This window comes from Chroicocephalus ridibundus, chromosome 7, assembly GCF_963924245.1.
Source record: "Chroicocephalus ridibundus chromosome 7, bChrRid1.1, whole genome shotgun sequence".
NCBI classification, from domain to species: domain Eukaryota; kingdom Metazoa; phylum Chordata; class Aves; order Charadriiformes; family Laridae; genus Chroicocephalus; species Chroicocephalus ridibundus.
In genome coordinates, this window is record NC_086290.1 from 50178909 (window position 1) to 50203352 (window position 24444).

A 24444-nucleotide genomic window follows, 5' to 3' on the forward strand; every position below is an offset into this window, starting at 1 on the left:
CCACCTCCCCGTCTGTAATTCACTGCTACTCAAGTTAGCATGAGTTAAAGGAAGATACACTGAGACATTAAAAACAGCTTCCCCCCCAGCCCCAAACATAGCGAACTGCACTGAGAGGGACAAATGACACCTTGGCAAGTGTTGACCTGATGGTCACAAATGGGTGAGGTGTTCCTAGTGAGACAACACTTGTCTGAATAAGAAAGTCTACTCTCTCCTTCTTCACACAAAAAACCTTCACCTTTTAACAACTTGTCACTGCAGGAAGGACTCTTTTTTTCAGAGAAAACAAGCTGAAAGGAGGCCACACAGGAGTCAGCGTGACTGGATGAGCATTAGGAAGCACTGAGGCTCTCAACTGTGCTGGCTGGAGCCTTAAGCAGAGATGTCTGAATAATTCATTGCAAATCAGAAGTTTGTGTGTGAACGTGCAGACCATCAGACCTCACTGGTCACCTTTTCTCCAGATTTAATGATTTTTCTTTTAGTGTGAATTAAACTCACTCTCCACAGAAGAGCCCTAACCATAAGCCCGGCCTTCCTTTGCTGTCAGCCAGCACAAAGCCAGGCTGTACCGTGCCACTTTGCATCAGGTAAGGATCCATTCTTCATCTGTTACAGTGCAGGGATGTTGCAAACCCACCGTATTACACCTGGAGTATGCTCTTCTCTGCCTGCTCTCCTGCGGGCACAAGGCAGGACCATTTTCCACAGCACACCCGCGATCACTTTGCCCAGCACAGGCACTGTCAGAGGTCTGAAGCATCCAAGGGGAGGTAAGGACATGGGATGACAAAATGATACCACAAACCATACCCCCTGGGCCGCCTTACAACACATTCCCAAGCTGTTTGTGCACTGGGGATGGATATACTGAAGACTGATATAGGCAGAACAGCAGCAGCTTTCATGTGAGGATGGCAGCACAATGCAGCTGAGCATCAGACCAGGAGCACTGCACTCTCTGTGGCAGATTTTGGTTTAACAGAACGGGAGTCAGCAGACTGTCAGCTGATGGGGAGGATGCTACCATTTCTCTGTGTCTTCACTGCCATGCAAATGGAACAGGCCACCGCATCTGAGCTTCCCCTGCTGTAAAAGAGGCGCAATGAATTTAGTCGTCTTTGAAAGTAGAGCCCCAGCTGCTCTTGCATATCACACACAAAAGGGCATGAAGAATTAGTAACCACATGAGTAAACAACCATTTCTCATCCTCTCTCTGACCACAGCTTCTGGGAAGCTCTTTTTTGACTCACTCTTCCCACCGATTTCCTCGCTGAAGGGGGTTCCGCCCCACACTTGGCTCGCATTCCCCCCGTGAACCGCCTCGGCACTAAAAACCCCGCAGGGGACGCGGACGCTGCCGGTTCCCAGCCGACCCCTAGCCCTCGTCTCCACGGGCCCCGCGCTCCGCGGCCGGGCGGGCGGCTTCAGCACCGCGGACAGCGGCGGGCAGCGGCACCGCGCCGGGGCCCGGCCGGGGCGTCCCGGGGAGCCGAGCCCCGCGCGGGCGGGAGGGTCCCGGGGGAGCCGAGCCCCGGCCCGGCTGGAGGGTCCTGGGGGAGCCGAGGCCTGGCCCCGATGCGTCCCCCCCGGTGCCGGCGGAGCCCCGGCCGGGCCGCGGCGGGCCGTCCCCGGCGCTGGGGCCGGGTCCCCGCCGCCGCCCGCCCCCCGCCCCGCGGAGCTCCCCAGTTCCGGTCACGTTGCCGCCTGTTTACGGCGCGGCGGCGGCGGCGGCGGGGCCGGGCCGGGCCGGGCGAGGCGGGGCCGCCGCAGGCAGCGCGGGCAGCGCGGGAGCCCGGCGCGGCCCCGGCCCCGGCCCCGCCGCCGCCGCCCCATGACGCCCAGCGGGCGCCCCGCGGGGCCCCGCCGCTCCCCCCAGGTAAGGGACCGGGGCGGCGGGCGCGGCGGGGCCGGGCGCGGGGATGGCGGCCCCGGCGGGGCGCGGGCGGCGGGGCGGGGAGCCGGGGGGAGCCGCCGCCGCGCTGCGGGGCGAGCGGGGAGCGCGCCGGGGCAGGGCCTCCGCCGCTCCCCGGCAGAAGTTGCCCGCAGCCCGTCGTGCGCCTCTCCCGGGAGCCGGTTCCGCCGGTGCCCGCCCGGCCGGGTCTCGTTCTCCTCCCGCCGCGGGGAGCCGGTCCCGGTGCAGAGCGGCGCTGCCCCTCCGCGCCCGCAAAGTCTGCGGAAGGACCCAGGCGGGGGCCAGCAAGCGTCGCTCCAAAATTCCCCAAGTGCAAGGTGGCACCGCGGGGATCACCGACTTACGATGGTGATTGACTCAAAGCGTTGGTGGTGGGCCAAATTCTGCTCCCGACGGAGGGCTGAATCCATAGTTAATTCCCCCGGAGCCAGCGGGAGCAAACACGGCCTTGCTTTCAGCATCTGCAGCCAAATGACATGCTTCAGCTTTGGCTGTTAGTCAGGCAGTTGTGTTTAGAGAATTCCGAGAAAACGCAATAATCTGTAATCAACGTTTGTACTGATTTTATCTTTAAATAGATACTGGTAGATAATGAATAGCAAACAGGACTCTGAGTGTAATTCTGCCTCTGCTGAGACCAGGGAAGGTTTCCCACTGACTTTCCCAAGGCCAGGATTTCACCTCTAGTTTCTATTCCTGGTATTGCCACTACCTCTGTGACCTTCTGCAAGTTTCTTAGCTTCCTGATGCCTTATTTGCCTTACATTTAAAGACATACTTGCTTCGTGACATTGTTGCAAAGTTTGTGTTCATATTCTATGAGGTCATAAATACTAAGCAGTATAGATTTCTAATATGTATCAGTGTTTATTCCTGCACATGTTTTAATGCGATGGAGAGGGGGTTGCTGGCAACCACAGCAGGATAAATTATTGACCTGTTCCTGCAAACCTTGTTTGTGCCCTCTGACTCCTAGTTAATTTGCCATTTATGGGGAAAAATGATTACACGGATAAGGGCTGGATCTCCGTGTGTCAGTGTTTGTGCTGGGGTATGTGGACATGCAATACCGTATCTGCCTTTCAACTGCATCATCAGGAACTGAGGTTTTTTTTCTTGGGTCAAAGTTTGAGGATTCTGATTAGCATTAAATAACAGACTTCAGTGTAGTTTTACCCTGTAAGCAAATTCTCAAACAATCTGTCTGTGCAAAGGAAATCAGATCTTAGTAGGCTTGCAACTAAATTGGTCATTGTAGGTGCTTCAAGAGTCTTCTTCAGTCATTTTGGTTTGTGAAATAAGAATTCTGATAAATTGGGGTGAAATTGTGAATCTCACTGTGGTCTTCTGATAGCACTTTGAAACACCCAGCTGAGATCGGGACTCCCAACGTGCCTGTCCCAAAGACATGGTGAAAAGATGAGGAGTGAGGAAAAAAAAAATGTTTTAGAGGCAGGGGCAGGCCCACAGGAAGGCTCAGGAGGTGAGAGTGTGCCCATGATCACCCAGGAGACCGAGCCCAGCACTGCTGCCCCCCAAATCAGTGCTGTGGCCGGGCGCCCGCATCCCGGGCTTGGAGAGGCTCTGCCAAGGGACCGGGCAGGGGGTGGCCAAGCGTAGTGGGGAAGCTTTCTCTGCAGGGAGCAGCTCTCCAAGACCCATTTTGGAGTGTGCTCGCCTATTCCTGGTGAACATCTCCCCATGTTCGTGTTCATGGGTTGCACTCACGCAGATTCCCATGGACTGCTTGTGCTCAGCAGCCCAGAAGCCTCCTCTGACTTACCCAGCACTTTACCAGCTAAGCTTTCACAGTCTCTCTGAGTAAATTTGCCATTGAGGGTTAAGATACTAAACGTGCATTTTTAAAGCTAAAGATCCAGTCCAAGTGTCTGTCCTGGGAGTCCTGTGCTCAAAGTCTTAGATGGTCGGCAAGGGAAACTTGGTCCTGGAAAGCTCTCAGTGATGGAGCAAAGTGCCTTGGATGCCCAGTCTCCAAAACTGGAGACAGTGTTTGGCCACAGCCCTGCAGGGAGAAGGGGCCAGCTCAGACTGTAGGTGTCACCTTTGAATAGGGGCAAAATCACCATTCAGCTGACGGCTGCCTCCTTTCCAGCTCTGTGTGTGTGTATATATACAACTGTCAGAAGCACAAGGGCACAGAGCATCCTTCAAGCTAAAGAGGATTATCACTTACCCTTGGCTTTTATTGTGAATGACGTTGTTTTCTAGAGTTGTAACCTCATACTTAACTCCTCAAAGCCACAGAGTACGTGGTCGCTGCAAAGGCTTCCACCACCAGTTGCTTTGGCAAGTTAGAACTAGTCTGGAAAAGAAAAATAACAGCTACAGCAGCAAGGCAGGGATCAGAGCAGGGTCCCTTCCAACCCCATCCCTACTTGCTGCAAGACAACCATCCTTTCGGGAGCTGGGGCTCAGGGACCTGGTGCTTCTTAGCATCCCTGGGAGTCGCTGTGCTTTGGCTCTCATGCCTCTGACACAGACTGAAGGTTCCCACCTTGCTTCACCACATAGAAACATGGTCATCAGCCCTTGCTGGGTGCTTTGAAGCCCTCAAGATGGGGAGCTCTGGCATTGTTCGCTGGGAGATGCAACGGTCTAGTAAAGTGTTAAGTCAGCCGGCAGCAGCAGCTAATCCCTGCTAACTCCCAGCACCTGCCAAGTGATCGTGCTGTGTGAAATGACCAAAGCCACACATCAAACTATAGGTTCTAAAGGCTCAAAATGCTTCTGCAATCTCCACTTGACATCAGAGCAACGGAGGGAAGATATCAGTTGTTGAGCGTTTGGTTCTGGAAGCCTTTGGGGTACTGGGTGGACACAGCCTCGGCGAGGCGAGAGTTCATCCACCCTTCTGGTAATGTTAGAGATGCTGGAATGGCTCACAGATGCTCTGGAAGCCTCAGGACTAAATTGCAGCTTCGTTAATAACTCTTGGCTCTTGCATCGTTACCTGTGACACGGCTGTCTAACGGCTGGGGAGCGGAACGGCACGTTCCTGCCTTCGCCCACGGGGGCCATGGGGTGGTAGAGCAGCAGCAGCCACAGCCCGCGGCCCCCCGGGCTGCCGTTGCAGGGGCTCAGGAGGGATCCCCCCATCTCTGCTTGCAGGCAGCAGTGCCACCGTGTCCGGCCATGGCCCCGTTTCCCTGCAAAGGCAGCTCCTGCCCTTCCTGCCCCACTGTCCGTAGCGCCCACGGGGGTTCCATTCGTGGGCAAAACGAGGTGCTGTCCCCCAGACACGACACCTCGGACGTTCCTGCCACCAGCTGAGAGCTGTTTCTCGAGGGACAGGGTGAAAGTCACGTTGGGTAGGCAAAGCTGATCCAAACCCACCGAGGATTTCCCATAGCAATTGTGAAAACAGACTTTCCCCCCCTCCCCAGGTAAATTATGCAGGCTTTTTACCTTCCAAATCAGGGACAACAGATCTCAATTCCACAATATTTTTACTTTGACTTTCTTGATATTTATCAACTATTTATTTTTAAAGGAAGACATTTTTATTGGTAAAATGGGTGATTTCCCACTTAAAGGGAGGAGGGAAAGTTCAATGGAAAATTTGCAGCCATGTCTACTAAAGACATTTCAACTAGACAGAACAAAGTGCTTGAAAATAGCACTACGTATTCCCTGGGCTTCGTCCAACCTACTTTCCATCGTTTCCCAAGATGAGGTGCCACAGCTCCCATCAAGAAGCTGCTCCGGAGCCCAGCACATGGCACCCTCCGCCCCCCGCAGGCAGGGCTGGCAGCAGGGGACGTGCCGGAGGACGGTTTCTGTTCCTCGCCTACAGCAGATGCCAGATAACTTCCATAGCTGTTGCACTGGCACAAGTAAATTACCCCCCCCCCTCACTTAACGAATCCCCAGCATTGCCAGCTCTCACAGTGCAGAGGACGAATGCCAGCTCTCTTGTCTATTAATCACCGTGCCATCAGGGAAGGCCAGGTGACTTACGAGACCTAAAAATCGTCACCTTGCCACAAAGAATAGGAACGATTAGGAAGTAAAGTTTAGAGCTGGCTTTCACACACCATACCATACCACGCTCCTCCCCCCGACCCATTTTAAAATGCCACACATTAGGGGACCGCAGATCCCTGGGGTTCCTGGAAATGCCTGTGGTTTCCATACACACCTTACCTTCAGCCGGGCAGGACTCCGCAGGCTGAGCCGGGGCTGTTTTCACTCACGTGACATTGTTCCCACAGGGAAGCTTTAAGCTGGTATAAATCATACCTCCCACAATAAGCACCTTAAATGAGAAGTGGGACCTTTGTATCTGTTGCTTTTATGTATCACAGCATCCACAGGGTGAGTGTTCGGAGCGTTTCATTCCCTGAAGAGCAGAGCCATCCTCAAACTCCAAATTTCATTATTTTGCCTCCAGAAATGGCTCCCTGGGAGATGAAAAAACCCCAGTGACAATCCCCCTATATGCCAAAGCCAGCTCCCATTACTCAATATTCTTATTTTAGGCTTTATGCAGAGCCCCGGCAGGCAGACGCACCCCAGGCTGCAGAGCGCGCCCCGAGCCAGCCCTGTGTGGGGGACGGCCCCCCAGCCCCCTGGCACAGCTGGGTCTGACCCCTCGAGCAGGGGGCAACTGCAGGAGAAGACAGTTTCTATGATTTCTACTTATTCACCTGGCAGTTGGGTGTTGTAGCTGCCTCTAACTCGGCCTGTGCACCCCCAGTGTCCCTAGTCGGGGTGCCCATTCTGCCCCCCCACACCCCAGCCTGGCTGCAGGAGGGGAACAGCAGCACCGCAGCTCTCCAGCGGCCCCGACACTGGTCTGGCTCAGGGCATCGCAACTGAGACGTCCCCTGGGGAAGCCAGGCTGACGGCTGGCTGCTGGGCTTGCAGGGGGTGCAGCAAAGCAGAGCGCCCCCCCCGCCCCCCCCCCCCCAGCACCCCGGGAGGCAGAGCAGCACCAGCCCCTTGCAGGGGGGGTGACAGAGCTGGCAGGGAGGAGGGGGCCAAGGGGAGGGGTGGGTGGTGTGGAGGCAGCGTCACCTTGTGCCGTGACCCCTTCTCCCCAACTGCAGGGCCCACAGCGATCTCCTGTACGTAGGGGGGATGTCCCCCATGGGTCCCACGGTGGCCATGGCTATACAAGCTGTGTCGGCAGAGCCGCCGGGCTGGGGACAAGAAGGGTGATGCCAGTGCCAGGAGCCATGGCCGGTGAGGGCGGGCTGGGGCCGTGGGGTGATGCCACAGCAGCGGGGCACAGCAGGGAGCAGCCCGAACCCACCAGTGCTGGAACCTCGCTGCGCCCTCCCCCCTTTCACGCAACGGGAGACCTGACTGTGGGGGTTTCGCGAGTCTGGAGAGGCTTTGGCAAGAGCAAAGCTTTGAACTCGGGGCACTGCCAAGATCGCTTACTGTGGAATCGAGCTTAAATGCAGTTTGATTTGATTTAGGTTGCGGGAATTATCTTAAAATGCACTACATTAGCGAGCTGGGCATGCCGTAAACACGAGCCAAAGCGCTCGCTGCATTCTGAAGTTTCTATAGAAAGAAAACTGAAGTCAGACGTGGACGAAGGAGGGAATGGAAGCAGCTTCCCAGGGATGGGACAATGCATGCTGTCCCTCGGGCTGGATGGCAAAACATCTTCCCACTGTCACCTCGGGATGCTGCAGCTCCCCCTCCTCCTGGGCTGGGTGCGGGGAGTAAGGATGGATTCCACATTTGTATGAAATGGTGTTTCCCCGGATTAAGGGTTCTTTCAGGGGTTTATTTTTATCTCCCCGGTGCAGCGGCACAGGTAGGCAGCTCGCCCCGCTGCTTTGCCGAAGTCATTAACGCGTGGTGCCGGACCCCCACCACCGGCGGAGCCGCCCGGCGCAGGACTGACAGCAGCTCTTGTCTGCCGGGCGAATAACCGGGGAAGACGTTTCTTCTTCTGGAAGACAACATGACCCTCCTCGCCGCATAACACTGACCGGGTTAGACGGAGCCTATTGTATTTTTCATGTGTTAGATCTCTCGCTGCAGTTACTGCTTCGTAATACGTGGCTTGTCAAACGAGAGCCAAAATCATGCCTGGTGCAAGTCCCACCTGGGGACTACGGGGAGCAATCCTGTCCCAGATGTAGTCCTGCGCAGTGATAACACATTTCCTAGGGCCAAATTCAAAATAGAAACCAGCCGTTCGGATGCCAGGGTCCATGCGGCAGCATTTTCTGCTCGTGCAGGCTCTGAGCCTCCCAACCCGAGCGCGGGCAGGACGGGAGCCGGCCCGAGAGGCGCTGGGGCAGTGGGGTGGCTGGGGGCCGTTCCCTGGGGATCTGAGCAGGGCTGCTTCACCCACAGCCGCATCCCCCTGGCAAGGGTAGAGCAGAGCTGTCACCCACCCCGCACCCAGTGGGCTCTGCCCAGCATGGCCTCCGGGGACGGGGCTCACCAGCCCGGTATGCTGCTGCGTGTCTGATCACGAGCCGTCTCCACTCCCCGCAGGCCTGGACTGTGAACTTGGTTGCGATGGAGACCGTGTCCCTGGAGCACCAGATCCAGAGTGTGCAGCGGCACATCTCTTTCCTGAAGAAGGAGCAGATGGAGCTGCTCCATGACCTGCACCTGGAGATCCTCCGCTTGCAGAAGCACTGCTCAGGTGAGCATTGGGGTGGCCACGGCATGTGGGAGCTGCGTGCCCACGGGGCACCTTGGGCAGGAGAGCTCCTGCTGGCACCATGGGGCTCGCGGGAGCTCACGCTGGCGTTTGGCAGGACGCGGAGGAGGCGAGCGCCAAGGTGCAGGGCATCCTGCTTGGTGTGGGACCAGGGGATCCCCTTCAGCTTCCCGTTCGCACCGCTGGTGCGGGTGCCACCAGCCCCCCCCCAGACCACGCTACGTGGCCACCAAATCTGGTGTGGATCAGTCCCTCTAAAATGGGACACCTCTGGGAATGGGTGCCAGCAGCTTCCTCCAGCCGCCACACTGAAGAACCAGAGCGATTTTTATTCTGGGCATCAGCTGGCCGGGTGGGTGATAAGGCAGGAGTCTGTGTTGACAGTCCATCGTTAAAACCCTCTCCCTTTGTTCTCCTGCTCAGGGCGTGCTCCTGGGTGAGGGTTATCCCCAGGAGCTCAGCACCCTCCCTGGCTGCGTGCTCCTGCACCTTGCAGCGGTTTGGCTGCAGGGTAAGGAGAGGGAAAAAACCAGCATTAGCCAGCAAGACGGTCCTGCCTTCTCCTCCTTTGTTCTGTGCCCGCAGAGGTATTTTGGTCATTAAAATGTGAAAGGAGTTCATCATTTCTCCCAGATGCCAGTGGGCTAAGGGAAAGAGGAGGGTTGAACGCCATCAATGTCACCCTCCCCTTCAGCCTGGCCAGAGAGCGACGGCTCCCCGGCCTCCTGCCCGCCACCGACACATTCCAACTTGTGCCATCACTCTCATCAATAATTCAGCGGTAGCTAATTGCTCCTTGTCTTCCAGCCTCTCGTCCTCCCTGATTCCTGGGAAACAAAGACATGTCTGCATTGATAGAATTGTCTGTTTCCCCCCACCCTTACCGAGCTTTTGCTGTTCTAATTGTTTTCTTTTAATGGCTTCATCTACAGCCTCTCCAGATAGGTAAGACAGCAGAGTTCTCATGCTCTTGGACAGGCTGGGGGGTTCTGAGTCCCCAGGGGCAGAAATCAGCCCATTACGCAGCTGGTTATTAGTGATCTCCTCCCCAGTGCGGCTGAATGACAGCAGTGTCTGCTGTGAGGGGTGGGATTCTGCAACGCCTTTCTAGTAGGAGCGATGGGGGCAAAGCCCCTGGTTAGCTTTAAGATGCCTTTGCTGATGGTTTGAATGCCGTTACCTGGTGGGGCTGTTTGCAAGAGGGAAGAGGGGTCGGTATGTCGGTGCTTCCCCCGTTGTGGCCCTGCGGAGCGGCACCGCCTGCCCTGGAGCTGCTGTGTTAGACCCGAACTTCCACACCATCCCGTCGGTCTCCCCGAGGCATCGCCGTTGGAAACACCCACCCTCCTGCAGCGCTCCGTTTCTCAGCTGCCACCTACTCAGCCCCGAGAAGCTCCGTCCGCCCGCAGCGGCAGCAGTGGCAGTTCCCAGGCGCCAGAGCCCTCAGCGGCGGAGGGAGCGCCGGCTCCGAGTGGGAGCCAAGCCAGGGGAGTCCCGGGGGTGGTCATGCAGCAAGTCAGCACCTTTGGATCCGGGCTGGATCCAGCAGCAGAGCAGTGTGTCCATAAGGGACCTTATTCAAGTAAATAAATCCCCAGGTTTGCTGCCTCTGGACCCAGGGCAGTCCCTGCCGGCTGCACTCGGCATCCTCAGAGCCCCCACCATCGAGCAGCAAGGGCTGAAAGCGAGACGGAGCCCCCGGAGCCCCTGACACCCGGGCAGGAGGAGGGGGTGGCTGCTTTGGGCAAATACCACAGTCCTCGCTGCAGGGCCAGGGCAGAGCCGGCCCCAGCGAAGCCCCGCAGCCCTGTGGTCCCGGTCGGAGGCTTTGCAGGAGGGTAGTGCAGCCCAGAGCCCCGTGCTGTGATTCAGTTATTGGAACGAGCCTCGCATTACAGAGGAGAGTTGGCTTCCCTCCCACTCCCATTTTACTTGCAAGGTATAAACACAGCAGAAATAGCAATAGATTTCTCTGACTCTTCTGTTTCTCCTTTTACTGGAAGATGAGCTCGAGCCTTGTGGCAATAATTAGCCTGCTCAGCGGTGTTAGCAGAACGACGGCGGGATGGCTGGTGCCAGGAGCGGAGCGGGGTCTGGGGAGGAATCCCTGCCGTGGACGGCAAAGCTGGCCGGGCTGTCGGACGGTCCCTCTGCGCTCTCACACGGCGGGGCACCGGGACGGTCCTCCCAGGCAGCAAAGGGAAGCCCAACATGTTTACATCAGCCGTATCTTAAATGAACCCATTTCTAGCTTGCCTGCGAGCATCTGGCCCCGCCAAGGGGCACACAGCCGACTCCGAGAGCATCATAGGCCCTCGGGCAGCTGCGGTTGGGGGGCTCCTGCAGGACAGACCCCTGTGTCCTAACCCATGGCAGGGAATACAAAGCCCTTCTCGGCCGCATCCTGCACCAGGGAAGCTGAAGTGCATGTCCCTGTGCAGGGGACACCCGGAGGCACCGGGGCTGAGCAGGAATGCTGCTGGGAGCCAGCAGTGTGGGAGGCGGGATACAGAAGTGCAGAGCAGCTGCATCCCGTGGAGGCCGGGAGCACCTGAGAGCCCTGCGGCATGCTGTCCTCTGGATCTGCCCCTTGGGGGTGATGGGGACAGCACCGGGAAAGAGTCCCACCAGCCCCCGTGGCTCCAGCGCAGAAGGACCCTGGTTGTGCGTCATCCCCGTGCCCTGCACTCACTCAGCAGGGCCATGTCTTCTTTGGAAATGAGCGACTACTTTAGTTTTCATTTGAAATATATCTGAGACTCCAAACCTATTATTTTAGCTTCAGAAAAATAACACAGTCGCCATTGATTTCCAACGGGGCAGTCAGGAGTGCTGAAAGCTTTCCAGAAACTGCATTACTTTCTCAGTTACTTCTGCCTTCTCACTACAGATTTGTTTTCCAAGACAGGCAGAGCAGCCTGAGCCAAGCGTTCCGTTTCAGAAGCATGGCAGCGGTGAGGATTAGAGTCAACATGAAAGCAGATTAAAAGAAAAATGTAGGGCAAAGCTTAACCATTTGAACTCATTTTCAGGGGGGGAAAAAGCCCCAAAACAACCAAATGCTGCTGCTGCCTTTCTCCTCCTCCTTCCCTTGGATCTGCTGGCGGTTTGATGGGCCGTGGTGATACGTTCAAAAGACACTGTAGAGGAGTGCAGGTTGAAGTGAACTGCGGAATGTCCCTGAGCTCCTTCCCTCGCTGCCCTTTGTGAGCTGATTTAGTAGCCTGGGGCTAGGCAGAGTGCAGGCAGCAAGCAGGCAGAGACAGGCAGAGTGCAGGCATCGAGCAGGCAGAGACAGGCAGCGAGCAGGCAGAGAGCTGGCAGAGTGCTGGCAGAGTGCAGGCATCGAGCAGGCAGAGAGCTGGCAGAGTGCTGTCAGAGAGCAGGCAGAGAGCAGGCAGAGTGCAGGCAGAGAGCTGGCAGCGAGTAGGCAAAGTGCAGGCAGAGAGCGAGCAGGCAGCGAGCAGGCAGAGAACAGGCAGTGTGTCAGGGCAGAGCAGGCGGGCAGGGGCTGCCCAGGGTGGGCTCATGCCCGCAGGACACTGCCCTCGCCACTGCTGCTGCTCCCGGCCACAGCGTGGGCACGGGGCAGCTCTGCCCGCGGCTGTCTGTGCCCCAACCCGCAGCACTGCTGCCCTGTCCTGGGCTGGGGACACTTCAGTCGCAGGGACACTTTGCGGTGCCCGAGGTCTGCAGCCCACATCCCGCGGTGGCACGTCTGTATCCAGCAGCCTGCGGAGCCCTGTGGAGGCTGGGGGCCACGTCCCGCAAACGGCAGCTCCTCTCCAGCGCTGCTGCTGCCTTGCCCCCCTCCGCCCGGCGAGAGGAGACCCGCAGCCCCCGTGCCAGGATGAGGAGGGTTTGAAGGTTCACGTTGTCCCTGGAGCAGGGCAGCATCCTTCTGCGGGCTCCGTGCAGGGACCATGCCATCCCACTTGCAGGGGCAGAGATCAGCCTAGAAGCAGTAAATTATGAAATACTTGGGGGGGCAGCTTACACTTTGGTCTATTTTCAGTCCGTTGCTCTGCTCTTTGTCCTGATTTAAAGCTCCAAAAATGGTTAGCAACTCTCTTAGAAAAAGAAAAGGTATTGCCAGAGAAATGGAGCCTCCCACTCTGCTGTGGCAGGACCTGCAGACACTGCCTTGGCCACGTCGCAGGGGCAAGTGCCATGGCAGGTGCCAGATCCCAAGGCTGCTTAATAACATACAAATTGCTGAAATTGTCTATTTTTGGCTCATCTGAGATGGCCACGCTCACTCCGTGGGCTGGGCAGAGGCAGCGCCGCAGGCACGGTGATTGCCAGCGCCCCGGCGGGGAGCAGGGGGAGACACAGGGAGCGCACAGGATGGGTGGGATGCGCCTTCTCACTCCTGTTTGATTTCTCTTCCAGAGCTCACCCATGACCTGGAAATAAAAGAGCTGGAAGCCCGCCAGCAAGGTAAGAGCACACGTTTTTGCACGAGATAAGATAAGGGGGAGTGTGCAGGGGGGGGCGGGTGGCTGCCCAAAGAGCCTGCGGCCGGAGGGGCCCATTGGGGTGGCCCAGGGAGGGGACATGGACCTTATCGGCAGGGCACGGCTGGGCTGAAGGCAGGGCTGCGGCCGGGAGCTCACCCTGCACGTTCAGAGTCTGTTGGCAGCCCCACGAAATGCCTGGGCAGCCCCCCAGGGGAGTTTTGCTGTGAAAGGCAGCGTCCCTGGGCTGGCCTCGCTAAAGCCTGGGCAGCCCCCCGGGGGAGTTTTGCTGTGAAAGGCAGCGTCCCTGGGCTGGCCTCGCTAAAGCCCTGAGACAGCCCCCCAGGGCGGCACGCAAAGCCTGCAAACCCCCAGCCCCAGGGAAAAGCCAGCACGGACATTACCCAACCCCCCCGAACTCCCCTCACCCGCTGCAATCCAGACGCTGATTCAGAAAATCCCCCAGCACCTTTGGTTCGTCAAACACTCAGTTTTGCCCACAAAACAATCTTTCACATTCCAAAATAAGGGGGAGAAAAGTCTTGGTGCACGGAAGATGTCTGCGAGCTCCAGGCACCATCCCAGCAGCAGAGAGCTGCCCAAAAGGCACAGCACATCGCGTTGTCCCCTCCGGCCACCCAGGGGAGCAGGGGGAGCAGGGGGCTGGCTGCAGGCTGGGCTGTGCCCAGCTGCATATGGACACGCCAGTGGAGCAGGGACAGCCCGGGCAGAGCATCCCGCTGCCAGCATCCCCCCTTCCTGAGCATCCTCTGCCCTACCCGTCCTCTGGAAGCGGATGCAGCCATTCCCCGTGTCTCGCACACACCCCCGCAGCCCTGACCCGCGGAGCAGAGTCCGGCCAGCCTGGCGCCCGAGCGGGATGCATTGGGCAACTCTCTGGGCAGTGAACTGTGGCCAGCGAGGCCCACAGGCTGCGGTGCCCCCGGGCTCCCACTGACCACCTGGCTGGGGCCATGGCCCTGCTCCATCCACCGCCCGGCGGGGAGGGGGTGTGTGTCGGTGTCCCCTTTGGGGTCCGTCCTGCCTGGCCTTACCTCTGTCCTGAGGGGCACGGGCTGAGACTGCCCTTGACACACTGCTCCTGCGGGCCAGCAGATGCCACCGCACAGCTCTGGGTGACGTGTCCCCGACTCCAACAGCACCCGGGGCAGGCAGGGGCAGGCAGAGGTGCCTGCATGCCCGTGGCCGACAGAGGATGCTCTGTGAGCAGCCCGGATCCTCTTCTTCCTCCGTCCCAGGGATGAAGCTGAAACTCATCCCTGGCACTGCCCGGGCACGGTGCTTGGCACCAAGCCCCAGCCTGCGCTTCATCCTCAGAGCCAGGGCTGGCGGTGCTGGGGGCGCACGGGGCCACCCTCACCGGAGACACGAGGGTTCCTGTCCCTTGGCAGCACCGTGGCCGGCTCCAGGGGGATGTGGGGCTCCCAGCCACGGGGCCGTGCCCAGGAGGAGGATGCGCAGTGGGCATTGCCCACCCAGACCATCTCACCCCATCGCAGCCCCCAGCAGACCCCCATTTCCAGCTCACACCCCCCTTGCCAAGCCCGGGGTCCCTGCCCTGCGCGGGTGGGCTTGCTGCTGGTGGGAAGGCCTCGTGTCCAGCCCTCTGGGTGCCATCAGTGTGTCACAGACCATAATTTGCAGTGAATCCCACCCACAGGTCTCTGCTCATCCTTCAGCCTTTTAACAGCTTACGAAGAGCAGGATCATGTTTGCCACGTTTATGGGGCAACCACCTAATTTAAGATGCCATCAAATGATTGCTCTTCAAATGCCACTCGTAATAATTACCGTGTGCAACTGCCTCCCTTAAGATCTCATTATAAAGCATTTTTTCCTCTGCAGCAGACACTTAGGAGCGGAGGCCATAAAGCGGTTGCAAATCGTATCGTAAAAAGCAGAGATTATTGCAGACAATGGGAGCAGGCCTGGGCAGGCCGGGCTGAGCGCAGGCGGGTGCCAGCCTCAGCGGGCAGCTTTCGCTCCCCTCCCCGTGCCCCACCAAGGGCTGGCGCAGGAGCTCGCTGCCAGGGGCTGCCAGGGGCAGGAGCCCATGCAGGCAGGGCGGGTGCACTGGGGCGGCCGGGCCCCCTGTGAGCCTGCGCCGGGTTCACGGCGCGGCCGCACAGCCCAGCGGTCCGGGTACCCGCTGAGCCCAGCCCCTTCACCGCAGGGGTGCGAATCCCGCGCGCGGGTGCTCCAGCTGCCACCTCGCACCTGCGGGCGGGATGTGCCCCCTCCCCAGGTGTCCCCAGACACCTCCCAGGGCTGAGCGTGGGGAATGCAGCCGGTCATGAGCTCACAGCAGCTGCAACGGGAAACCTGTGCCTGGGTCAGGTCCCCGGGGTCCCATGAGAACCCCGCGCGAGCAGCATCTTTTGGAGATGGTAACGCTTTTTGGCAGAGGACAAGAGCAGTTTGAGACACTGTCCCCCACTCCCTCCCACCCAGAGGAGGTGCAGAGAGGAGGTGAAATCTGGCTGCCAGCGATGCTCCTGTCTCCTACTTCCCATTTCAGAGCATCCTTCCGATGCATCTCCTCCAAGGCAGTTTCGCTGTCCCAAGCGCTGCCCCACCAGCCGCAGAGGACTGCAGCCCCCCAGGGAGCCCAGCACACAGGGCTCCCAGCCAGGCCAGCCTGCAGTAGCTTCTCGGGGTGGGGGTGCTCAGGCCAGCCCTGCCCCTCTACGGCATGGGGACACCTTGTCTGGTGTGCAGAAGTGGGTCCCCGTGGACCTGCACATGGCCATGGGGCAGGACCTGGCTGCCCACATACAGACACACCTTCAGTGCATGTCCACAGCGGAGCTAAGGCTGCCCAGAGAAGCGGAGAGAGTCACCACGACATGAGCCTCTGTGGCTGCCACGCTTCTCCTCCACCCCTCACCTCCTCCAGCCTTTCAAGGTCGTTAGGCAGAAGCGATTGGGGAAATGCAGTTTGGTTACCCGAATTGCTGTACAGGTGTTTGCTGAATGCAGTCTCTTGACACCACCATGGTGGGTGGGATGGAGGAAGGCTGGATGGCGAGTGGGATGGATGGATGGGTGGTGGTGGGGATGTCAGGCAGGCGTTCTCCTGCAGGCAGGTAGAAGGGAGCCCACACGGTGCAGGGCGTGCAGCAGCCACGTGCAGGGCCCCACGTGAAAGTCAGGCTCTTTTGGGTGCTTGTGGTGTGACTCAGAAGGGCCGGGGCAGGCAGGGCGTCCGTCACCCACTGGGGTGTGGGAAGGGCAGGGGGGGTGGTGGGAGCCGTGGGGAACCTGCCACTCGATGCAGCACCTCTGTTTTAACAAGTCCTGTCCGCGCCCCGTCGGCTGCTGCCAGGAGCAGAAGGACGAGCAGGTCAGGCATTGGTGACCAGAGTGACGGCGTGGTGAGCACGCAGCAGCTGGGGAGGGCAGCCTGGCCATCCTGCCCCCCAGAATGCTCCCCCTGAGCCCACTCCTCCTACCCGGGGTGGGGATTCCTTCCTCGCCAGGCACCACCTGGCTCCTCCGTAATCCTGCATCAGCATCTCCATCCTTGCTAATCAGGCTGCAGAGTCCTGGGGCTTGAGGTTGATGACCTCTCCTAAATTGGGCTGATGGTTTCACTGCAGATGTTTCCTTTTCTCCCCCAGCCCATACGCTCCCCTGTGCCCTCTGCTTCCACACACTCAAAAGTCACTTTTAGGGTGAAAAACCAGTTACCTAGGGAAATTTTAAAACTGCAGCATGGGGCTGCAGCGAGGGAGAGGCAGCACGTTCCATGGCAACAGCGTCCTCCGCTGAAACCGCCTTTGCTTTCCCCCTGTGTTGGGGTGTTGGACATCGCGCTGTGCCCGCAGCCCCGCAGCTGGGGGCTGCCGGGGGCTCCCCTGCCTGCCCGCCCCACGCTCCGGCAGCTCTGGGGCCGTTCTGCAGCCCCAGCTCCCAGAGGCGCCCGAGCAGCCTCGGTGGCCCTGCTGTGACATGCCGGCAGCCACATCCACGAGCCCCCACAGCCCCGTCAGGAGCGCGCGGACGCTTTGGGAGCCACGGGCTGAGGCTGAGCCCCCACCGCCTCCTCTGACCCCCTTCTGCGCCTTGCCCCCGCAGATGTGCTGGACCGCGAGCTGGAGGAGAAGTGCCGGGCGATGGAGGCCCAGCTGCAGGAGAAGGAGAAGGACAACCTGGAGCTGCGCAAGGAGCTGCGGCACAAGGAGACGCTGGTGGCCGCGCTGCGGTCCAGCCTCCGCAACAAGGAGCGCCGGTTCCTGGAGGAGCTGAAGCGGCGGAGCCACCGGGTCACCATCCTCGACACCGAGCTGCAGAAGCAGACGGAGGCGGCCGCCTACCTCTCCCTGCAGCTGCACGCCACGGCCCAGCGCCTGCCGGGCCCCCGCCCGGCCGCGCAGCCGCCCCCAGAGCCGCCCCCGCCCGAGGGCCGGCCCCGCCGCCGCGGGCACCGCCCGCCGCCGCCGCGCCGCCCGCGGGAGCCGCCGCCCGAGGAGCAGGACGCCATGCCCGACCCGGCCCTCTTCCTCTACGCGGCGCGGCCGCCGCAGCGCCCGCCGCCCCCCGGCACGGCCGCCGCCCCCCGGGCCCAGAGGCCGCCCCGGCAGCCCGGCCCGGAGCCGGCGGGCAGGGCCAAGGCGGGCAAGGGCGAGCCCGGCAAGAGGCCGGGGCCCGGCCCCCGCGGGGCCCCCCGCGGCCGGGAGTAGGCGGCGAGGGGACGGTGCGGCCCGAGCGGGCGGGGAGGCCTGAGCCCGGCGGCACCGGGGGTGCCTGCCCTCGTTCCCCGGCGGGGAAGGGGCGGCGGGAGGCGGCTGCCCTGCCCGCGGGCAGCCCGCAGGAGCCCCCGCCCCAGGGGCCCGAGCCGGGGCGGCCGGCGGCAAGCCCGCAGCGGGCGGCGGAGGGGAACGGCTGAGCTGGAGCTCCCGAGGAATGGGAAAGGGGAAGAGAGAGGGAGAGAGAAAAATAAAAAGGAAAAGGAAGGAAGGAATGAAGAAAGAAAGGAAAGAAAAAGGAAGAAAGAAAGGGAGAACAAAAAGAAAGGAAAGAAAAAGGAAAAGGAGAAAGAATGAAAGAAGGAAAGAAAAAGGAAGAAAGGAAGAAAAAAGAAAAAAAGACGAGAAAAGAAGAAAGAAAAGAAAAGAGAAAAGAAAAAAGAAAAGAAAAGAAAAAAGAAGAGAGAAAATCTGCATTTCTGCCATGAGATCTTTCTGCTGTTGCTGCCCTTCGAGCGGACGCCGGGTGTGTTTTCCCGGCCGGGGGTGCCGGGAGGTGGGCGTGCAGCAGTGAGTGCCGGGCTGTGCGGTACACGGCTGGGCACTGCGGGATGATCTCTGCCGTGCCTCCAGCCCTGGGCATCGCCGGCAGCAGGGCTGGGCTGGAGCGAGCCCCAGACATCACCAGGAAGGTCCCCCGGGATGGAGGCAGCTGAATGACAGTCAGTCCCACAGGTGCAGGAGGGTTCCCCCTCCATGGAGACAGCGCAGCCGTGCCAGCCAAGACCCCTCTCCCCTGTCCAGCGATTCGGCTGCCTCTAACATGGATTTCTCCCTGTTACATTTAGATGCAGGACTTGGATGAGCAGCTGGCCGTGAGCTGTGACCACCAGTGCCGGACACCTCGTGTGTTTCCTCGCCCCTGCAGCCTTGCTCCACGTGCCGCTGGAGCAGGGCTGTGACCTGCACCCCCCGTGCCAGGCAGGTCTGGTGTGGGCACCGGCATCTCGGCTCTCAGCCCCATCCACAGCCAGGTCTGGGTTTCCCACAGAACTGAGCAGCCACATGAGGAATGTGCTCCTGACCGTGCACCATGGTACACGGAAACCTGCTGGGGCCACACCAGCCCCAGGTTCAGCTTCCATGAGGAGCAGAGGCTGGAAAAGCCACTTCACCTGTGTTCCTTGCCACATCCCCCAGGGTCAAATCACTGCGGGGCCGTGCAGTCCTTCTCCACTGCCTCCCAGTCCCTCCCAGCACCGCCAGGCTCTCCAGTCCTCCTCCACCACTTCCCAGTCCATCCCAGCACAGCAGCCTTCGCCCCGCCGGGGCAGCCTTGCCCAGTCTCCAAACCAAACCATCAGCTTTATACATCCATTCCCTGGGTGTTCTGAAACTGCAGAAACAGGGAGAGGCGAGGGCAACTCCGGCAGCCGGGCAGGGTGAAGGTCTCTGCAGGACCTGCAGGATGGGCAGGGTTTTTGCCCCTGTGGTCTGGCTACCAGCCCTGGCCGGCCTGGCCACGCAGCTGTGCTGGGGCAGCGGTGCCAGCCAGGAGCCCTGGCCCCTGCCCGCAGCTGGCATCCTGCCCGGCCCGTGGGCAGCAGCCTCCCGTGGGACCCCCATTGCCTCCGCGGCTGGCACGGGCTGGGGGAAGCCGCGGGCTGTGATCAGACCCTGTTTCCTTCCTTCCAATTCAGTTTGAAACCTCTTCAAAAACATCGCCCTCATAGACCAGTCGGGCTTAGCCTGCCCGAGCTCAGCCACAGCGTGCCCATGCAGTCAGAGGTGTCTATTTTTGTAGTTCAATATTTATATACTATATTAAAATGCTTTTACGAGATTCTCGGCAACAGTCCCTAGGCCAGCTCTTTGGTAAAAACAAACCCCGAAGCGCACCGGCTGCACTAGCAGGACAGAAGTTAGCAGCTTTTGTAGCTTGTCTTTGGCTGTGATGTGAATAGCCAGGCTTTGGAGGGCAAGACCCCTCCTGCTCCCCCCAGGGTAGCCTCAAGGGGCTGGGACCCCCTCTCCAGCTCCTGCCACGGTCTCTAACGCACCCCTGAGTCTGGGGAGAAGCCCAGCACCAGTGTGCCTGGGCAAGAGCAGGGAGCAAGGGCCCAGGGAGCGGACACCCTGGCTGCAGCCCTGCAGAAGTGTGCAGCTCCTGGCGGCGAAGGCAAAGCCCCAAGGGGAAATTTTGGCAGCCAGAGCTGCTGCCTCGGAAGCACAGAGCCCAGCAGAGCTCCCGCTGGCTCCTGTCTGCCCTCCCTGACTGTCATCCCCCCTGCAGAAGGCCACAAAGAGCCCTGACAGGGTGCTCACGTACCCTGTTGCCTTCTTGAGGGGGTGCGGGGGCAGCATGGGGGGCATCGGTGATGCCCAGCTGGAGGTGAGCACCTGGGTACAGTTGCACAAGGGAGAAAAGCCCTGAGCCCAGCTCTAGGTCAGGCGGCGGAGGGCTTCCTACGTCTTTCCCTTTGCAAGGCAATTTAAGGCAGCCTGTGGGTGCTGGGGGCTCTGGGGGCCCCGCTGTCGCCCACCCCCGCGGAGGCAGAGCGGGGGGCGGCGAGAAGCAGTTCCTGCTGCGTTGCACAGGCAGCACCCGGGGTGCAGCATCGCGGCCACCCCGTCCTGGTGGTGTCGCGCAAGTGAGGCGCTGTTTGGCCTCAGGTTCAGAGAGGTTCTGCTGAGGATTCGTCTCTGTTCTCTTTTAACGCGAGAGAGGGTGATACATGTCCCTGCGCTGTTTGGCTGCCCCTGCAGCTGTGGTGTGCACAGCTGCTTTCCCCTCACCTTCCTAGACAATCCTGATAGACAGAATATGTTGCATTTTTATTATAAAATCCTTGATAAGATCATGGTGTTCATGACAGACCTGAGCATTGAAGAGGGGAGGGAGAGGTATGATCCTTCTTCTGTGTAAATACCTTCCTAGCAATCATCATTTTTAGTGCCTAGTATGTAAATGAAGCAACCCTGTCTGAGCTGCAGGACCCTTTCCTCTTCACCGCTAATTAGCAGCTTGCTCAAGGAGTCGATCTCATTTCCAGTTCCCCCGATGGCTTCTCCCTCCTCCCGGTACTCCCTGGGGTCTGTGGGCAGCCGGGCAGGCCCCGAGCCCCGCGGCCCTCGGGCGTGCAGGCAGGGCTGCCTGCAGCGAGGGGGGGCCGGTTCCCAAGGAGGCGGAGAGGGAGGACCCCGATTCCCCTGCTTCGTCCCACTGCAGTGTGCTTGGAAATGAGCCGTTGGGGCGAGCCCTGCGCATTTCCCTGGGCACCCTTGCCTCGGAGCAGGAAGGATCAGCTCCTGCACGCTGTACCTGCGTCCGTCCCTGCTGCTTTTCTTGGGGGGGGGAGCTCTAGAGATACTATATATACACTGATATATATATACACACACACACACACACATATACACGCACTTGTTTTAAAGGGAAAACACTGTATGATTGTAATAGAAATGATGTTGAGATAAATTATTTTAATCTTTGTATTTATATAAACTGATCAAATAGATCAAAATGATCTGGGGGGGGGGAAAAAAGGGGGGGAACAAAAAGACAGCGATCCTATTTTCCAATGAGTGGGCCGCTGTTAGCCCCAGTGAGCCCCAGGGAGCGGGAGCAGCCGGGGCAGTGCCTGCCCTCTGCTCCCTGGGCAGGGGGCTCCTACAGACCCCCCCAGGCTCGGGCTGCAAATTAGCCCTTAGCCTGCGAGGTGTAACAGGGATCTGCAGGTGCATTTAGTCGGTGCTGCCGGACTCCGTGGGAGTCCAAAGGGCGCGCGGGGCTTGGACCTGTGCCGTGTACCTGGCGCACACGGACCGAGGAGCGTAACCGCTGACACCTACATGCTTTGTGTGGAACAAGCGATGTTTAATGTTGACTCATAAAGCTTAATGATTAGACTGGAAGTGGATGCATAGCAATAACGCTCGGTTGTTAAACAATGTCTTATGTCTATAAATCACAACTGTGCTGTGAGCTTTCTGCGTGCAGACTAACAGCCGGGCACCTCTCCCCAGCACCCCCCCGTTCCTTCTGCAGCTCTGCAGAGGCTCGTGGATTTGATGTGTTGGGTTTGCTAATCTCTCTTTTCCATACTATTATTTTTCCTAATGCTCTCTCAGAAAGCGACGACTCAAAATTGTACAGGCCTGCAAGCAGCGGTGGGGAGGAGATGCGCCTGCTCCCCCAGCTGCAGCTGCAGCCGTGGCGGGGCCGGTGGCACCGAGAGGCAGAGCTGGTGCTGGTGACTCGGGGCAGGCTCCCCTGGACGTCTTCAGCCCAGGGCAGACTGACCGGGAAGTTCTCCCTCTTCACCCTGTGAATTAAAAAGCCATATATTTCTGAATGTGTTTGCTGGGGCTCATCTAAGCGCTCCCAGCTGCATCCTTCCCGTCCCCGCTGTGAGGGTGCCATTGCGAGGGCCAGAACCGCGCAGCCGCTCCCCAAAACCCCCGCGGGGGGCTGCGTGACCCTCCCGCTGCGGCACAGCACCGCGCAGGGACCTGTCTGCAGCGGGGCACGGTCCTGCTGCCCGGGGGAAGGTTGGTCCGAGGCAGAGATCAAGGCTTTCTATAAACCACTGCAGCGAAGTGAGGGCAGGGCAGAGCCAGTGGGTGTTATGCAGGGGCCGTGGAGGGGCTGGGGTGGTCTCTCCTGGATGCCCAGGAAAGCTGCCAGCACCGCAGCAAGAAATGCCCCACCTGAGGCAGCTGGAGACCCGGAGCCAGCAGTGGTCGGGGATCACCCTGCTCCGCACAGAGCATCCCTGCACACGTGTTCCCCAAAACAAGCTCCCAGGAGGCAGAGGAGTGGCAGCACCGCAGCGCCGCCCGCCTGGCTCTCCCCCCGAGGAAAGTAAATCAGCAGCACGTTGATGGACTTTGATTTTTCAGGAGCTAGGTGAACGTTTCGGGTGCCTCGTGTGCAACATTGTGTGCTGGCTCCTGCTCCCCTGGTGAAGCCGTGGCATCCTGCCCTTCTCCAGGAACACCAGCCCCGATGAGCCGGTCTCGCTGTAGTGACGCCACAGCCGCCTCGGTGCACGTCTGTTCTTGTCACCCTCTTGCACTGTCGGTGCCTGGCTGCCAAGTCCTACAGGGAAGGCGAAGGAGGGGAGAGAAAACTCCCTCCCGTCCGTCGTTTGCCTCATGTTGTGGATAAGATCAGCGATGCTGGTGTGCCGGGGCTGGGTGAGCAGGAGAAACCTGGGATCAATGAGCACCGCAGCCGCGGAGGATCCCGCCAGACAACGCGGCCCGTCAAAGCATGAGGATAAAAGTGACACATGTCCTCGCTGGTTACAAGCTGCCCTTTGCTCGCCAAGGCCGGGTTTTTGCCTGTCTGCTCGGCTAGCGCTGCCGGCACCGGCCCTGAGTGATGCTGCCATCCCTGCTCCCTGCTGCAGCCATGCAGCCAGGGGCTGCGGGCAGGGGGAGAGGGAGCGTGACACTTGGTACCGCCACCACATCGGATCCCTTCATTTAACCCCCCCTCCCCCCACGCCTCCGGGCAGGACCGGGGTCGCGAAGCTGCCAGTGTGAGATGTGCGCCCAACGCTAGCCCAAGCGGCCCCTGGTCCTCCTCGGGGTGTGGTGATGCCTCCTGCCTCTTCCCGATAGATCTCACTGATCTTGTGGCTTCCGAAAAAGATCCCCTTTCCTGTCACTGGGATTATAGCAGGAAGGAGACTATTAGGCCATGGGAATCCCTCAAATCTTTGTATGTCTGAAAAACCAGACCCTTTCTCCGCCCAGGGACTGGGTAAGGTGCTGAGCCCTGGCCCTGCAGGGACAAGCACTGTCCGTATTCGCTTGGGTGTTCCAAGGTCACACAGAAGGTCGCTGCCATCCCAGTCCTTACCAAGGCTACAACAAGGTTCCCCAGGTGGGGACATTGCCTCTGCCCGGCTGGAGCCACGCTCGGGACCCCAGGAAGGCTCTGGCAGAGGGAAGGGGAGGGAACCACCCCTGGGTACGGCTCCTCCGGCCCCAGAGCAGCTGCGGTTTTGTGGGAGCAAAAATATTCTCCTTGGCTGAGCTTGTGAAGCTCAGCTGAGAACAATAAAAGCCTGTGCCTCGTGCTGGGGAGAGCCATTGCGGTGGGACAGATGCCAAAGGTTTGACACTGCTCTGCTTTATTTGAATGTTCTTTGACAACATGACACCATTATTCGCCAGGACGATGTTAACGTCGACTTCGCTTTTTAACCAAGTGCTTTTCAAAACGCGTTAATACCCAGAGTATGGAGCTGTACTTTAGGAGTCATTGTAATATGCCTTTTTCTTAATAAAGAGATTGAAATCTGCAGAGGGTTGTGCTGTCCTGCCCCAGCACCTCCAGTCACAAACCGTGGACATCTGCGTCTTGGTCCCCGGGACTGACTCCTGCCTCGGCACCCGGAGCCCCTTCACAGCTCCAGGGACCTTGTAGCCCCTTCCAGTACCTAAAGGGGCTACAGGAATCATAGAATCGTCTGGGTTGGAAGGGACCTTTAGATATTTGGAAGAGATTTGTTACGGTGAGGGTAACAAATGAGTGAGACGCTGGAAGAGGTTTCCCAGAGAACTTGTGGATACCCCATCCCTGGAGGTGCCCAAGACCTGGGACACCTGGGGTTGTTCAGCCTGGAGAAAAGGAGGCTGAGGGGAGACCTCATCACTCTCTACAACTACCTGAAAGGAGGGTGTAGCCAGGG

General features: G+C 59.3%; 1 protein-coding gene across 1 annotated transcript; it reads left to right on the plus strand.

Moving 5' to 3' along the window:
* Positions 1-1758: 1758 nt before the first annotated feature.
* On the plus strand, positions 1759-24056 carry CCDC92B (coiled-coil domain containing 92B). Its single transcript, XM_063341939.1, has 4 exons — positions 1759-1883; positions 8403-8556; positions 12967-13014; positions 17130-24056. Exons 1-4 carry the CDS (start codon positions 1839-1841, stop codon positions 17732-17734), a joined length of 852 nt encoding a protein of 283 aa, XP_063198009.1. The 5' UTR covers positions 1759-1838; the 3' UTR covers positions 17735-24056.
* The last annotated feature ends 388 nt before the right edge of the window (positions 24057-24444 follow it).